Source organism: Empidonax traillii, unplaced genomic scaffold (genome assembly GCF_003031625.1).
Source record: "Empidonax traillii isolate 1590-97213 ecotype Southwest subspecies unplaced genomic scaffold, ASM303162v1 scaffold84:size2688230, whole genome shotgun sequence".
Classification (NCBI taxonomy): domain Eukaryota; kingdom Metazoa; phylum Chordata; class Aves; order Passeriformes; family Tyrannidae; genus Empidonax; species Empidonax traillii.
The window spans coordinates 2,583,072-2,600,638 of NW_020955277.1; the positions used below are offsets into that span (position 1 = coordinate 2,583,072).

A 17,567-nucleotide genomic window follows, 5' to 3' on the forward strand; every position below is an offset into this window, starting at 1 on the left:
TTGATGCCTCCGTTTCAAGGCCTCTTAAAGAAGACTGCTTTAGAGGTTGGAGAAGGCAGCGTACCATGAAAATTGGAACACCGTGGCCTGCACTAAATTTGTGGCTAATGCAGATTTTCGGAAATGGCTTGGTTTGGGGCTAAAAAGGTCGAAGTAGCAAAAGAAATTGGCAGTGGAGGGAAAAAAAAAAGCTCCTCCAAAGCTCTACCCTGTGTGCCTTTTGCTTTCTGAACAGGCAATTTCACTTGCCAGAACTATTGATCTAGGGTACTTGTTAGCAGCATCAAGCCATATATAGCATTTTTTAGAGGAAAATCATTAGACTGTGACTGATTGGGAAAGTTACCCTCAGCTTAGTTTTAGCTGAGCTCAGTTCCTGCAAGCATACAAACATGGACCAGTGATTAACGATTGGTTAAGAATCTCCTTGGATCTCAGTATTACCCTTAAATCATCACACAGCAGGTGATGCTGCAGGGAGTCTGTGATTAAAAAAGAAACCCACATACAATGAAGAAATGCTAGGTGATGAGCTGTCAGCCTCACTACCTATCAGCCTCCGGTACATGCTGTTCTTTGAAAAGCATGTTACTGCTTGAAGTCAAGGCTGAATTTTGATACTCCTTTCTCAGGCTGATTCCCACTGCAGGGCAGGTAATGCCGCTTGTGATGCCTCTCATGGCATGGTTGGGTGGTAAGTCTTCTCCCTTTGCTATTAGCTGTTGCTTGTACCTATTTTACAACAAGCACAGACTTCACCCCTCTTGAGGGTATTTCATGAAAGTCATTCCTGGTGCTCTCTTTCCTGGTTTGTTTGCTGTAGGATTTTTTTAGAAACACAAACCTCGTGCTTGTGGCGTGCTGGTGAATTTGGCTTACCCTTCTCCGTGCTTCAGATTCCTGATCTGCAAAGCCAGTGGTAGCTTCCTTCTCTCTATAAAGTACATTGAGATTAAGCAAAGCAAGATGATCCAAAGGAGCTAACAATTGGAAACAAAAGCATTTTTCTTTTCTAGTTAATAAATAATGCTAGTATGTCTTGTCTCCCTCCAGTTTGTGCTTCAAAAAGTTGAAGTTATTTATTTGATTTCTCATTTTCTTGGTGTTGTCTCTTTGTGGGCTTTGAATGGTCTGCAGGAATGACTTCTTTGGCTTTTTATTATCCTACTCACATAGATCTGTATCTACATGAGTTCTATACCTTGCTATAGAATTACTACTTTGTGTATCTCCGGTAAATTTACAAGTTCTGGCCCCTGTCTTTGCTGTAGTACCGCTGAGGGAAGATAACCACTGTAGAGCAAGTCCATGACTGTTGGGTTGTCTCACTTCCACTGTCTAAAGAAATGCTTAGGTTCTGGTTGTCCCTCTTTTTCAAACTTCTGTAATGAAAACCTGGGTTTGATCCATGCTATCTGTGAGGGGGCAGCACCCAGGCACTTCCAAGCAAGTGACACTTCATGTCATCTCCATGAACACCTTGGCACCGCGTGCCAGGGAATGCTTCTGGCTATGGCAGCCTTCAGGCAGAAAGGGGATCAGTGCTGAAAAATAGCTGGAAAATGGTAAAAATAAACAGAATGTACCAGACAGCAGTAACTTGACAAAGAGCTAATTGTTGTTGCAGGGTGAAGCAGCTCTGCCCAACAGGGCAATCTGCTGAGCTGAGCTGGGTCCCTACACGTTGAGCCTCAACATCCCTCAGTTACCCAATGGATAAGCAGTGCTCTGCTGGAACTTCAGATGCTGTGAATGTTTTTGTGGGGTTATCTATCAGCACTGGATCTGGAAAGGGAAGCTGGCTGCTTGTTCAGTCACGTTTAAAAACAGAATAAAAATTTGAGGGGATGCAAACACTTATGTACGCATATGTATAAATATATTTTGTATGTTTTTCTGAAGGTTGAATGTTGAAGGTTTTCCTGAGGATGAATTTTGCATTATCTTATGGAATATGGAATGTTTACTGACTTCTCACTGGGTAGCCTGGCACACTGAACAAGTAAGGTTGCCCCACCCTTTTCTTCCCCAATGCCCTTTTTCATAAATCCACCTCTTTTCTATTAGGAAAAAGATTTTCAGTCCCTCCCACTCTGAATAAAACTTAGCACAGTGCACACAGTCTGCGCACACTGGAGTGTTCAAAATGGGATTTAATAGGCATGTGAGTAATGGAATAAACCTCCTTCCCCTGGCTTTACTCCAAAAGGCTGAAATCCTCCTTTCACTGCATTTCCTCTTTCATTCCCACCGTCCGCCCTATTCTAGGTGGAATTCTAATCCAGGCTATTCAAAGCATGCAGTGTGGTGAGAAGTTTCCACCCAGGAAAAAGAGCTCCCCACCTGTTGAACCTCGTCAACCCTCCCACTTAAGCAGGGGAGTCATGGCAGAACGATGTGAGGTGCTCCTCTTAACCTGACAGTGCTTAAACAGATGGGAACTCAGACATGGGAATTCGGGTTTTTGCTAGCGTGATGATCCCAGATACTGGCAAAACCTGCTAAAAATCTATTTCTGTGTTCATCCTTTCCCTCCTGATCCAGCAGTATGTCTGCAGCCATGTCTTGGAGCAAACGTGATGCTCTTCCAAAGCTTCTGCTGTTGCTGCCTTGCTCTAACCACAGGGATTGACAGCTATGCCACAGGTGTAATTGTGTAAGCAGGGCTTTCCTTCGTGAGCCTCAGATTCTCTCATAATTGCTCATATTCAGAAAAAGGCATAGGAAGTCAGTTTAGCACTTCACGTTGCAAATGAGTCATGCAAATTGCAGCAGTCGGAGGAAAAACAGGTAATCCCAGAGCAGAGTGTAAATTTGGTCATGTGGGCAAAACGGTTATTGACGAGCAGGAGTCACAGGAGGCTTATGCTGGAGGAGGAGGCAGCTCAGTGGCTTGGAGAGGGGGTAGGAAATTCTGATTAGTTGTTAGGCTTTGCTCCAGATGCTCTGTGGGAGGTGGAGCGATTAGCTGGGGCACAGGCCACAGAGTTGTTCTTATGTGGACCAAAGGCTAAGGCAATAAAGCTGTGAGGTGATACATAGTGTTCTGCTCTCTGAGTGCAAAATTAATTTGCAGTTAAAGGGGTTTTTTGCGCATCATTGGCATCTTCTCATAGCACTGGTTTTCACCAAAGACAGAACCTTAAAGATACTGTTGAAGAGAGAGAGGCTTAGGGTGCTGCTCCTCATCCTTGAAGCTGGCTGTCGGGCTGGCTCTGAACTGGCCTTTGACAGTACCTACCCAAAATGAATTACTTCTCTACTGCAAAAGATGTTCTTAAATTGAATGCTTTCACAAGCAACACTGTCTGCTGGTTTCCCTGGAAGTTAAACTGGAGACTTTCCAAATGAGACCCCAGTCCACCGAAAAGGCTTTGATAGAGCTCCATGGTGGTGTGTAAATCTCTCTGCACACAGTTCAGAGCAAGATCCAGACCTTCCTTTTACAATTCTGAATAAGAACTTCAACTTTGCTTCTGATGAGTCAGGTATTACATTGCTTAATTATGTTTTAGTCTGTGTGCTTTACTAGTAACTAAAAATACTCTGAAATTTGGAGGAGAAAATTTATATCCCTATTGGAGGAAGCACATGTGCATGTAGGGAATGTATACATTGGTTATGCATATGGGTGGAATATGCCTTTGAAAGTTGGTTCAGCTATTAAATACTCATACTGTAGTAAAAAGATCCACTTTTCATGATCCTTCTCTGCTGCCAACAAGAGACAGAAAGTTGTCAATTGGCTGGCATGGAGAGCCTGTCAGTGCTGAAGCTGAGGTGAAAAATTTGTGTACATCATGTGCTACACGTGGAGAAGCTGAATCTTTACATGGGAGAAGGAGCAAGGATCAAATGTAAAGAACTTATTGACTGTCATAAACCAGGTTGATGCTCAAGATTTTGGAACATTTGCGTGCTGGTGCATATGGGCATGTGGTGCATATGGTGTTCATCATGGCAATGGTTGTGCTGTGGCACAGAGATCACAAAGAATGGCTAAGGCTGCTCAGGGAAGTCATCTGTGGATCTGGTGAGGTTCTGAAATCTGCTCCTGTGGGCTATGCCCTCTCTGTAGAGTGCCATTGTCCATGCTTCTCTTTTTTTTTTTTTTTTTTTTCTTATGTCTTTCCATTTTGAATTGCATTACCTTGGGGAACTTTTAGATACAGAAAACAAAGCCCTGGCTGAGCATAATTCCTGCTATAATTTCTGCATAGTATCAGACCTCGACCTTTTCTGTACTTTTTAATCTTATTGTCACTGTCAGCTCATGTGCTTAAACAGCTCCATGCTGATGCCTGTCTCTAAAGCCTTCCTTAGTGACACCAAATGAAGAAAAGGGAGAAGCAGGGAGCAAGGTGGGAGGACACTTAATTTCACGAAGGGGCACCCTGATGCTTGTGTCAGAAGAAACCTCTTTGAAGTTGGGTGCTTTCATTCTGAGCATACCAAATCGACATCGCCTAGGGAGAAAAGCAATCGATAGACAAACAAGCTCGGGGTGTAAGAGGACGAGGGCGTCTCTGGGTGCTCCGAGGCATCAGGACTCTCTCTCAAAGACGTTTTTAATGTGACGCCGGGAGGGAGCCGGGTGCGGTAAGGCCAGGAGCGGAGATGTGGGGGGCGGGGGAGGGGGGGAGGGCGTGTCGCGACAGGGCGTGGCAGCGGGGGCACGGCGGCAGGCGCTGCGATTGGCTGGGGGGCGGCGAGGCGTGGCAGTGGGGCGTGGCCACCCGGGAGTTTCCCACAATGCCCCGCTGCAGTGCGGCCGCCGATGGATGCTGCGCGGTCGCGCTGCCATTTGCAGCCGCCGCGGCTCGCAGCGCACCCCGCGGCCCCGGGAGCTGCGGTCCCCCGGCCACCGCCGCCCCACAGCGCCTGCAGCCGCCGGCCGGGCCTCCCCTGCCCCCACCTCCTCCTCCTCCTTCTCGGCCCCACTGCCCCGACGCAATGAACCCCCCCGCTGCAGCCGGCGGAGAGGACACGGGGGCGGCGGGTGGCGGCGGCGGCTGCCGGGGGGCCGAGGGCGGCGGGGAGGCGGCGGGAGCCGCCGGGGTCCCGGAGGAGCCGGGGCTGTCCGCGGCAGAGGAGTCGCTGGAGGAGAAGCTGCGGAGCCTCACCTTCAGGAAGCAGGTGTCCTACAGGTGGGTGCCGGGCGGGCGGGCGCCTCTCGGGGGCACTTCTCGGGCTCCGCGCACCCGTGGGTGGGGAGGTGTAAGCGGGTCCGGCCGCGGTGCAGCCGGGCAGCGGCGTGAGGGCAGCACCCTGGAGCCGGAGGGGCTTTTTTTCCTCATCCCGAAACGTAAAAGAGCCCTCCCGGACCGGCGTTCCGCTAAGCCGGCAACCTGCGCAGAGCCCCGCGGCAGCCGTCAGGTTTGAGGTGCTCCTCCGGCGCAGCAGCGCCAGGGGAGACGGGGAACGTGTCAGTGTACGTGGGTAAACTTCAGAGTTACTCAGAGAAAGAGTCGGGGATCTCGCCCGGCTGCCAGGGGAATAGCTCTGTCTTCGTGCTTTGCCGTTTCCGATAATAAGACAATCGCCCGTGCTCCCGGCGCCTCCAAACGCTCGCTAAAGGGATCGGAAAAACCTTTCTGGTGGCACCGCTGCTCCCGAGAGGGGTTTCTCTGTGAGATGTCTCACGGGGTGCAGGTCCCCCCTTCCTGTCCGCTCCCCACCCGTGCCGGCAGCAGTTGCGTAAGCCCCGGTGGCTGACAAGACAAGGTGGGCTGCTATGCCCGGCTCCCCCACGCTTGGCTGGAGCTGAGGGCCGAGAGCGGCAGCCAGCGGGATGCCACGGGACATGCCAAAGCAGGGCATTACTTTCATAACCGGCGTCTTGGGTTTTGTATGGCTGTGCGTTTATCTCCTTTCTCTGATGTCAAATAAATGTGTTTCTCCCTTCTGTAAATAGAGCTGCGTGAAGGAGCTGTTAGTGAGGTTTGTCTGTTATTCTTCTACCAGCTAGGATCTGTTAATGGTCAGCATCTGCTAAAGCTGAATGCTGCCTGAGAAGCTTCATGCCAAAAAGTTTCCGAGTCTTACCTAATTCTAGCTGCAAAGCCCCCGTGGAGGCAGCACACCATCAGTAAGTGGTATTCTAGTGTGCTTAGGGACAAGCCCTCTGAGCTGGGAGGACAGCAAACACAGAGCTGCTACTTATTTTGCTTCTGTAAGAAGTGTGTCTCTAGCCCTAGGTAAATTAGCTGAAGAATCTCCCCTTACACGGGGATACTTAATGTGCTGTCAATTTGCATCTGAGAAAGCTCAGCTGATCTGAGTCTAAGCTCTACATGTGTAAGGGCTTAAAAATGATGTAATTAAACACTCCTCATAGCTGAAGTTTTGTATAATATTTCATGTGTGCAGAGAGACTTTCCCCATGAGGGCTGATGGCCCCATTGGTGAATGTGAAGTCTGGGATGATTCATACTGGACTCAATAAGGTGAACAATGTGAAAATGAAAAGTTGCTGGACACATATAAAACATTCCATCAGTCAGTCATCTCTTGTACTTTTGCGCCTCTACCCTGACAGTTTTCTTAGCACGCAACGTTTAGGGGCAAGTCTATTGCAGGTAAAGGCAGAGTCCGTAGGTGAGCTGTTGAAGTCAAGTAGCTGCCAAGGAGACAGATTTCCTAATGCATCTGCTCTTGGTATGGAGATCTTGGAGGTGCTTTATTCAGGCTTTTTTGTTTTCTTATTTCAGTATTTTGGTAACTTCTGCCTTTTTTTGGGGAGGAGGAGCAGGGTGGTACAGGGAGGAGGTACTAAAATCACTAAAATCTGTTTGTAATGCTCTGCTCTCTAGATTGTCTAGAAGTGTGTTAAAGACATGGGTATCCTGTAAGTTATCTGCATGGTCAGTATTTGTAAGCATTTCATAATAAATGCTTGTAGGAGGAAAGGTAGGGGTTGTTTTCTCTTCTTCCTCCCACCTCTCCTCTCCTCTGTCTACAAGTCCTGAACCTTCAGATATAAAAGCCTTTCCTTAAGCATCTCTTTATGCATATTACTTGTTCTGCTTGACTTGATATGTGCAAGAAAGTACATTTTCTTTGTGTCCTTGGATTTCCCCACCTTGTCTTCTTCTGGAGCTGTTTTCCTACTGATAATGTGCACTCTATCATTTATCCATAATGAGAACAATCTGATTAGATAAAAGAGTAGAAAACTTCCACAAAGGACCTCCACTGAGCTCTCCACACCCTGCACCCCCCAGGCTCTTTAAATTACTACCATTTCTCTCAGTAAATTATGGTGCTGAAATATGTTTGCAAATGTAAATGGCTATATTATATGCAGGAGAATCTATTTATGTTGTCACTTGGACTTCCTTATCTACTGGTAGAATAGAACTTAGTCAAGGCTTCCTACAGACTTTCAAACAGCTCATTTAGGATTCTCTATGCAGGTGCATTACACTGAAATACACCTATACAGCTGTATTTATACATGCAGGAAAAAAACCCACAAGAGTTGGAACTTGCTTAAAATAACAAAGGTGCATGAGCACGTAAAAAAAAAAATCTGTTGGTGGCAGCTGAAAGAATGAAATAGGTGACTGAAAAGGAGGTCAAGGTATTGTCACAAGGGAAAAAAAGGAAAAAAAAATATTTGCTGTACCAGTATTATAACGTTATGGTTTACCTGAGACTGGCTTAAAGTACTATCTTCCCTCTTCCCTTCCTCCGTCCCTCCCTCCCTTTTGTTTTGGTCTTGCTAAACAGCACATTCTTTCATTATAATGCAAATCTAATTAGCTACTGACATAGTTGTTGCATGCAAATAACTTGTTAGTTTCTCTAGAATTGTACCAAAACCATGCATAACATAGTTCAGAAATCCACGTTTAGTACTGATTTGGGCAGTATCTTCAAACGCAGAAACTGCTGGATTAAATATGTAAGGATTTTGTGTAGTAAATAGCAACGTAGGCATGTTTGTACCCCAGTCAAACTCTCAGGAGGAAAAACTTGCTTTAAACAACACCGGTGTGCCTCATGGGGAGCTTGAAAGCTCCCATGACTTTGCCATGTTCCCGGCCACTGCCACCTTGCACCTGACAATCTGCAAAGCCCGTTGTCCACACCAAAAGCTCCGTTCAAAGTAGATATCTGCCTGCTGCTTACTTTCTAGCAATGTGCTGTAATCACGTATCCACGGACAGTGGGGATGTGCCGCTCCTCTGTGCTTGTACGGGAGCTAATGGGTTTAAAGCGTGTCTGTGTGTTTGTGTGTGTGTGTGTGAGTGCGTGTGTGTGCTGCCAACACACGTCCCTTAAGTGGATCCTAATTTGCAGACGGGGCGCCTGCCCGGCCTGATGTAATGGGGAGGGGGGAGGCCCTGCCACGGGAGCTCAGCCCGTGGGAACCGCTGGTGCAGAGGGAGGGAAGGGGAAATCTGCAATCAGAAGCCTCGGTCCCTTGAAGAGGGGTATCTTGCAGAGCTGGTCGCTGTGTAGACTGAATGAAAGCCAGAGAAATGATCCCCCTTTTCAGCCTCATGCTGTTAAATGAGGCCAGCTGACTTGAGACTGGGATGCTCACATCAGAATGCCAACAGCTAAGCGGCAAGTTTAGGGCTATTTTATTTTTTTTCTTTTTTAACCCTGCAAATAGGGAATTAAGTATCTTAATGATGTTTTGGCTTCTCTGATGAAAATCTGAACTCTGGGCTCACAAAATGAAAAAAAATTTTTTTTCCCCATAAACTGATCAAATCAAAAATTCGGTTTTCCACCCAGCTGTGAAAAGCTTTGCAAATGAAAAAAAAAAAAAAGAAAGTGAATTAAATATGCATGTCTGCCAGAGAGAAATGCTTTCCACAGTTTGGTTCTTGAAATAGTATTAGCCTCCTACTTTTCTAGACCCGGCAGAATATTTGTAAGACATTGAAACACAAAGTTATTATGTAAACTTTTCTTTCCTTGTAATTTTTATTATTTTGTCACTGCAAACATCTGCGAGGAACATCATGATCTCCTTTAGGTAAATCAGAGATTAAAGTTGCTTCCCAAAGAAATGCTTTATATAAAGAGAAATTCAGATTATACCAAAGGGATGCTCAATAAGAATATTTCCACAATGAAAACTAAGGTAAGAGGAAATAAAGCTCTATCTTGCAATTTTCCTGCAGATACTTGCAGCTTAAAAAAACTCATCTGAAATGTAGTCTTGTCATTTAACCCTTTAAGCTAAGAGAAACAGTAAAAGTAAAAAAAAAAATCAAACAAAAAAGTCCCACAAACAAACAAAAACCCACCCTGAAAAACGGAAACAACCAACACAATCTAAAAGGCAAACTAACTGAAACCATCAATAAAGCAAATGGTTTTTAATTTCTTAATTAATTATTATTTAGAAATCCAAGGAATCTTGATTAGTGGCATTGGAAATAAAAATACAGTTGTAAGTTTTAATGGCCCTCTTGTGAGAGCTCAAGTGGTGTTTGGCAAACACTTGTCACTAGAGAACAGTTTTTCTAGAGAAATGTGTTTTGCTTTTGACCAAGTGGAGAAATCCTGACTGAGGCAGTGGGTGGCGGGCTTTAGAATTCTTGCTCCTACGTGACTCAGGAATTTCCAAAAGTGGGACCATGGTGATTCATTTCAGAGACCTGTGCTGCTAATGGGCTTGGCAGCTCAGTTATGGTGTTTTGTCTTTGGCCAAGGAGTCTTGCCTGAGCAAGAAACCATTCATTTCCCTTTTAGTACTGGGAATGGCTGGAGTTGCTGGTTTTCATAGCTCACTGTGTCCAGTTCCACTCAGAAATGTCACCATCTAAAATAGGTGGTTTGAACTTCCTTGGATGCTGTTTCTCTCTGATTTGCCAAGTGAATTTGTTTGGGATGTGCCTTGTGTGCTTTCCCGACCCTTCCTCTGCAAGCAGAAGCCAAGAATCAAGCCGGCCTTTCCTCCTGCAACATCAGCAATAACTGCTTGTCTGCCACGGCAAAAAGTAACAGGAGTTATAATTAGAGTTGGTTTCGTCACTGCGTTTGAAGGGGAAAAAGTTATAGCAGAGAAGTTCTGGGAAATCCTTGATTACACAAGCCTTGTCACTGTTGAAGTACCTGAGACTACAGATGGGGCTTTAGACCAAAATAGAAATGTAAGCAATATCCTCATTTTTTTTTGCTTCATTTATTTACTGACATGATAGCAATCATAAAACACACATCTCTTCTCAGTAAATATTAAATACAGATGGGATGGTAGAGGTGTCTCTATTACTAAGCTTAATTATTTTATGAAATATGACAGCATTTACTAGTGTACTGTGAAGTACTATAAATAATTAAAGCTGGATGGCATTTGTAAAAATGAAAACACCCAACACAAGCCTTTGATCTTTTGATTGTATTGATTATTTTACTTAAGTTTCCTTGAATCTTAATACATTCTAATTCTGTAAATGAGTTTGTTCTGCACGTAAAGGATGGGTGAATTTTTATCTTCTACCAAATGTCAAGAAAATAATTCTTGCTCTCCAGCCTAATCTCATAAGATCTGCTTACGACCGTCTTTGAGGTTTCGGGTATATACTGCACATCTTGTTACCACCCACTCTCATAACAGTAACTCGGTTCACTTTGTCACCCAAAACTTTCATTACCATTTTGTCATTTTCTCCCAAAGCAGATCACTGGATGATTGCGGTACATGAAGGGACCTTCATGAAGCTATTTGACTTATAAAGCTTTGAGGTGGAAATCCCGTGCGGAAGCAAAACGCAGAAAAAAGCTATGATAGTCAGAAAGAAGAATCATACCATGGGAAAACCAAGCTGACATTTAAAGTTCCCTCCTGACATTGGGATGTGGCTACAAGTCTGGCCATTAATGTCTCTATATCACACAAAGTAATGGGGCTGTCTTTGAATTTAGAGCATGTCTGATGTTCTCCCTTACGTATCTGGGGTTAGCAGCACTTCACGAAAGAGATATTGTGAATGGTAACTGAATAAAATTACTCGTGAGCTGCAATGGAATTATGTACATACTCAGAAGGAGATAAGTGCATCTGTGATTTGAAAGGGGGAGCCTCTATGGGCACATAATAAAGCTGTTGTGTAGCACAGGCACGGACCTGTAGACTCAGATTGCCCTCTTACTGTTGCAGGTGGAAAATTTCATCGTGTAAAAAGTGCTGAATCAGATGCCACATAACTTTGATGAAGTGGAAAAACACTTTAGTTCTGGCTAGTCCTTTGGAATAAATGAGCAGGTAGTGAGTTCTTCTCTCCTGGGTCAGTCATGGGGCTGATAAAATTATTTGGTTGAAGCCTCACCAGACTTTTGACAGGTTTGTTTGTTTGTTTGTTTGTTTGTTTTATTTGGCAACTTGGCCGAAGTGTTGGGAACAATATGTGTATGTGCATCAGCTTCTGTGCTCTTCCTTCTACTTCACTGGTACATCCAGCAGAGCCTGGGCATGAGATACATGTGACAGTCAGACAAAGGATTTCCCAGATATTAACAAAAAGAGGGGGGCAATAATAATAATAATAAAAAATCAGGAATGGGAGGCTTATTTCTCTGTGTCTGCTGCTTCTAGTTAGAGAACCATCAGTGAGGAACTTTGCCTTGGAATAAAATGGATGTGGAAAGTTGGAACTCTTTTGTGTCTTGATCTGCAGAGTTCTTGTTTAGGTTTTTTAAAAACACTTTGTAAGTGGGAGTGATGCACGAACTCAGTTATACTGTTCACACACGTGTCCTGGCTTTGGTTTGGGGTTTTTGTCTCCTCCTTGTGGTTTTTGAATGATTCTATGATTTGTTGCTCTTAGCAGAGAAGAGCTGTTGGGACTGGGTGTATTTGAAAAAAATATGTAAAAGTACATCTAGACATGGCTGTGTATGTTTGTGTAGAGGGTCTGTAGGAGCCTCCCTGAGGTTAGTGCTGGGCATTTGATGGCTGTGTATGGGTTAGGTGATGCCACAGACAGTAACTTCAGGGTGAAGGAAGGTATATGATGGGACACGGGCGAGAAGGACTTCACTGTGCATTTTGCAAGTTGCAACCGTGTGGGAAAACCAGCTGTATTTTCTACTAAATAATTGCTGGACCTTGTGTGGGCTGAGAAAAGTGTACCGGGGGGGGCTGTGTGTTCTGGAGCCTCGGTGCAAGCTCTGTATAAATGCCCAGTAACATAAGATGAAGGGATGTCATTATGCTGCTAATGCCAATGTGTGGTGTGTGGGTTCTCAGCCTTTATTTAACTGTACTTTCCTCTGAGGTAATACATATTTATGTATATAAAATGTCAATGTACTTGCTCATGGTGAAGGCCATAGGTCTGATGGATGCAGTGCCAAGAGCTGAGACCCAGGTTTGCAGGCACATCTAAAGCCACCAAGCTTCTCTGGTTTCACCTCTCATTTTTGTCTATACTGTGCTTTTTATTTCTGTTTTCCTGCTTCACTCGGTGTGGATGTGCTGGCCTGTGGGTATGACTGCTTCCCTGGTGCCCATGTTCTCAGCCCCGAATTCTCCTATTGCCCTTTCCCTCGGGATGCTGAGCTCCTGGTAAGGCAGTTGCTGCTGCATGTACAGCCCACTTAATGCTGCCAGCAGGGAAGTTGATTGCCTCTCAGGCAGCTCATAAAAGGCTTTTTTTGCCTCCCTGGAAACTTGTCTTTTGCATTTTGCCTATAAATAAATTCAGAGAGGATTTTGTCAGTGAAGATTAAGATGTGTGCAGTCTTCACACCAGCACCACCTTGTCTAATGTGCTGGCTGTTGTGTGCCACAGGCTGGCACAGACTGTCCAGTCTGTGCTAGAGTTGGTCTCTGAGGGAAACACTGGGCTTAAGATGACTGTGGATAGAGAGAAAAGTGGTTTACTCACTTTAAATTTGACTAGATTTTTTTTTTTCTCCTACAAAAGACCACAGCCCCCCATCTTTGTCTGCAGAAGAGATTCACAAATGAAGTAGGAGACTGTGTAGGGTAAAGGAAGGGGCTGTTTGTTTTTTGACTCAAACCAAATCTGGTGTTCTGGTCAAAGCCTTACCTTAAACAACAAAGTGTAATACTTTAATGTCCATTATACTTCATCTCAGCTTTTTTCCATGTGTAAAGCTGTAATCCGTGATAATACATAACACAGGCAGTGTCGGACCCAAGTCTTTGTAGATGCACTTTGAGAAACAGAAGAAAAGAACGTAAAGTGACTTAGTTAGGACTGCAGATGGAATCTGTGTGACAAAGTAGGAACAGATCCTCAAATCCAGCACTAGCAGCAAGACCTCCCATCGAGGCTAAAAGTATAGTGGAACAGAAAAGGATTGAATCTGCAACCTGAAAGTTGCGGGAGAGGCAGAGGACAGCTGTGCATGAATATTGGAATTAGGTCTTGCTTAGAGTATAATATAGCCAAATATACCTAAAGGGGGCCTACAGGAAAGCTAAAAAGGAACTTTTTACAAAGGCCTGTAGTAACAGGAATAATGTCTTTAAGCTGAAAGAGAGCATGTTTATATTAGATATTAAGAAGAAATTCTATATTGTGAGCGTGGTAAAGGCACTAGAACAGGCTGCCCAGAGAAGCTGTGGATGCCCCATCCCTGGCAGTGTTCAAGGCCAGGCTGGGTGGGTGCTCTGAGCAACCTGAGATAGTGGAAGGTGTCTCTGTCCATGGAAGGGGTGTTGGATCTAGATGATCCTCAAGGTCTTTTCCAAACCAAAGCATTCTTTGATTCTATGAACTTTTGCTTCTGACTTATTTCATTGAGCAAATGGGAGGGTTCATTTTTAAGCAGCTTCAGTAGCCCAAGGCTGCCACAGGGCACTAAGTGATTCTTCTGAATGCCGTGATACTTCCAGCTAACTTAGTGAAATGGCCCAGCATAAAGGTGGGGGAGAAGTTGAGGGGAAATGGAACGATTTATTACATTTCTGATGAATGAATGGTCATGATCTACTGTGGTCTTTTCAAAGGAATCTGGTGCAGGGCTAAACCTGCCTGTACTGTGGGATTGAGCTTGATTTTTCTCCACTACTTTCTATACTGCATTTTTGAGAAAGCCTGATCATCTGAAATGCTTGTGCTAGAAAAAAAACTTGGTAGTAAGGTCCTGAACCTTTCACTTCTGGCTTTCCATTCAGCTGCAGCTCTGAATGGCACTGCCAGAATCCCTTTCCATTTAACAGCTGTTCAAAAGCTTAGTTAACTTTAAAACTTACAGTTCATAGAGGGAAACTGCTATATTTATCATCTGGTCCATCCACCCTTTTTTTTTTTTGAGGGTTTATAACATTCAATACCTAGGATCAGCGTTTGGTCAGCACTCTCAGGCACATAGTGTGATTGTTGGGGTGTCCTGTGCAGGGCTAGGAGTTGGAATCGATGATCTTGATGCGTGCCTTCTAACTCAGCATATTCTGTCATTCAAATTCTACCCAGAAAGTTTTCCAGCTCACCAGCCCTAGAGATTACCTAACACTAACACCATTGTTGTAGACAAATGGCCATGTACTCAGAGAGAAGGGAGGTGTCTAATTGTACTTGGGTTTGAGACGTTCTAGTTTAAGGTTTCATTGCTCCTCCTGTGTACTTTTGTGGCTAAACATGAGAGATGAGAAGATATAGGATGCTATTCCCTCAGGCTGCCAATAAGGTCAATGCATCAATTCAATACCATCAGCATTGAGTTCACTTATTGGCACTGGGGAGTGGTGCTGCTGGCAGCCCTATAACCTCAGCTATGCTACAGAGGCACTGCAGAGATAAATTATGTTGATGCCTTTGGTTGACTGGATGTATGTAAATGCTCTTGGTGGAGAGGTCTGGGCTCCTCTCCAGCTCTAGGGACTTGGATGAAGGTGTTTAGTGGTCAGAGGTGTGGGTAGTGGGAAGGTGGTGGTTGAGCGCCTTGTCTTGCTTTGTAATATTCTTTTCAGATGTATTCAAAATTACCTGGTCCTCCCTCACTGTTACTAAGGAATATGTGTTTAATATGTCCATCCACAGTATACCTGATTAAGGCTATGTGATAGACAAATGTTTGGGGGGGATGATCTGATGCTTTTCAGAGAAGGAGAAAAAGAAATTATCATATTTAATATGATTATTAGAAACCCTATGCTTATGTAGTACTCACTTCAATATTTGTAATTTCACCAGCTTCAAAATATTTGAGAATTGTAAGGTTTGTTTCAATATTTCTAATTTCTTTCAAATGCTCACAAGTTATGCTTGCCATAAAAACAAACAGCAAAGTCCCTAATAGTTGGATTATATTTCTTCTAAATTGCATGACTCAGAAGGAAGCTTGGCCCACTGGGGAACCTTTTCCAAGTGGGGCAGGGATTAAGCTTCAATTGCACAGATTCATCAAAGATGATGAGTTGAACATCTTAGAATCCCTGTGTGCTCTGAAACTGCTCCCTGATGCTGTGTAACATGCAGGAGAGGGGACTGCCTGTGATGCTCTGAGAGGTGCCATGGGGTTTCTGGGCACCATAGGAGAGGGTAAGGAAGCAAAATAGCTTTAAAGCCTGTTAGCATTAAAAGATGATGAGAAAATACCTTCCTGTCATCACTTTATTTCATTAGGTTGCTAATGAGTTTCCTCTAGGGATGGTAATGGGGTAGTTCTGATGCTTTTATCCAATTAGTGAATGATCCCAGGAGTATATCCTTTTGTTGTGAAAACACATCGAGCTTCATTCTGCCTGGAGCGTTGAATCCTGCAGGTATTCTGAAGGCAATGAAATGTCATGTGTAGGTGCACACTGGGCCAGGTCCTTCGTTAGTAATTGCTGATGTTAGCCTGATTTATGGTTTTGAGATGATGCCCTAGAGGGCAATGGACTCTCTTGTGAAAGTATGTGACATGACAAAGATGTTAATAAAGTTCTGAGTTTTGAGATTACTTGCAAGTTTAGACACTGAGAGAATTCACATTTTAAATGCCCCCACGTAGATAGGAAACAAAAGATGTGTGCCTTTGATACTGTTGCCTTAAGGGTTATCCAGTACCAATGTCTTGCCAGCTGCTTGTGCTCCTGGGAACCTTTGCTTCAGGCACTGTGGTCACCTCCACGTTTCAGCTTGATTTTAAAATGACATTGAAGAAGGAATTAGCAACAATATCAATGCAGCTGACATGTTTGGTTGTGGGTGGCCTTCCATTGGTGAAAAAAACTTAAGCTATTCTTTGATTTTCATTTTTGGTCTCTGCAGGTAGTCAACAATTGCAACTATCACCTTTCTTGCAGGGCAGTATATCTGGCTTTGGAGCAGGTAGTTCTGTCCCTGCCCTGCCCAGTGTTTACTATGATGGAATTTCTGGCTTTCTTTATTTTTCAGTTGCTCTCTGTCTCTTGCAGTTCTGTTATTTGCCTTTCTTGGCCTTCCTTCACCAAGACACCTGAGCTCTGTGTGGGTTTTTATACCTGTCTGTGGAATGCATGGTACAATGAATGCAGAACACAGAAGTATATGAACACTTCACATTCTACAAGGTTAAATTTAATTTATTGAAATTGATCAAATAGGGTTTTTTCCTGCCTCCAAGGTTATTATGAGCTTTATAGTCCAGTGCTCAGTCTCTGATTCTTTACTTTCAAGATGCTCATGATAAGCTGCTTCCTTTCCCCTTCAGAGTTGCAATATAGGAGGTTTTCAAGCCCTGCAGTGGTAGAATGTTGCAGAGGCTGCAAAGTGATTATGTGCATGTTTGGAGTGTAATTGGGCATAAAGACTGTCCCTCTCAGTACAATGCAAACCTATGGCAAAAAGGAAGAGGCACAGGTTGGCTTCTCCAGCTTTTCAGCTTTTTTTTATTTCCCCCCCTAGATTTTTTAGGTATTAAAGGAATGCTGAGAGGTGTCTGACAAGCCCCACTGATGCATAACAAACATGCTGGAGTGGGCTCACAGTGGCTTGGGTGTAGGGTAATGTTATGATGTTGTGAGGATTCTCTTTTGGCTTTGGGAATCTTGATTCAGCCAGGATGGCAAACAGCAAAACAGTGTTTTTCATTTCCTTGAGTCTGATATGGGCCATATCATCATTTGATAAATGTGCTGTGTTCCAGAGTGAACAGCAAAATTACTGAGTGTCAGGTTATTTGGTTTCTGTCTTGGCAGCATTTTGTTTCTCTTTTTTCAGCAGATAGTAAAAGGATGAGTAATGCTGGCTGTGATGCCGGGGCAGTTACAAGCTGGACTGAGACCAACGTAGCATTTGAGATACCCCCTCACAGAGTTTAAAATGTGTTGTTTAGAAACTGCTAACCTGATGGCTTTCAATCTAGTGATCTAGGGGTGGCATATTTTTTCCCAAAAAAATACCCTTACCTATCAAACCTTAATCCATTTGACAGAGGGAAAAACTTCAACCTTTAACAGGGATGGGTGTTGGCAGACTGGCCTGAAAGGCTTTGGTGCCCTCCAAAGGGAGGGCTGGCAAGAGCTCAGATTTTCTGCTCTCCAGAGAAGATTCTGCACATCTTTCCCTCTGGGAATAGTTTGGGCTTTCCCAGTGCACAGCAAGCTGCAGTCCAGACCTGTTTTGGGAATGTGATGGACATCAACAACATAAGCCAAGCATTAT

At 44.2% G+C, this 17,567-nt stretch overlaps 1 protein-coding gene across 1 annotated transcript in view; it reads left to right on the plus strand.

Annotated features, from left to right (window-relative positions):
* Positions 1–4,617: 4,617 nt before the first annotated feature.
* LOC114056144 (diacylglycerol kinase iota-like) overlaps positions 4,618–17,567 on the plus strand; it is a gene marked incomplete at its 3' end in the record, with an annotated part of 95,653 nt that continues 82,703 nt past the window's right edge. The window contains exon 1 of the mRNA XM_027881123.1: positions 4,618–5,147. Coding sequence (XP_027736924.1) covers positions 4,618–5,147 — 530 coding nt within the window. The remainder of the gene's footprint in view (positions 5,148–17,567) is intronic.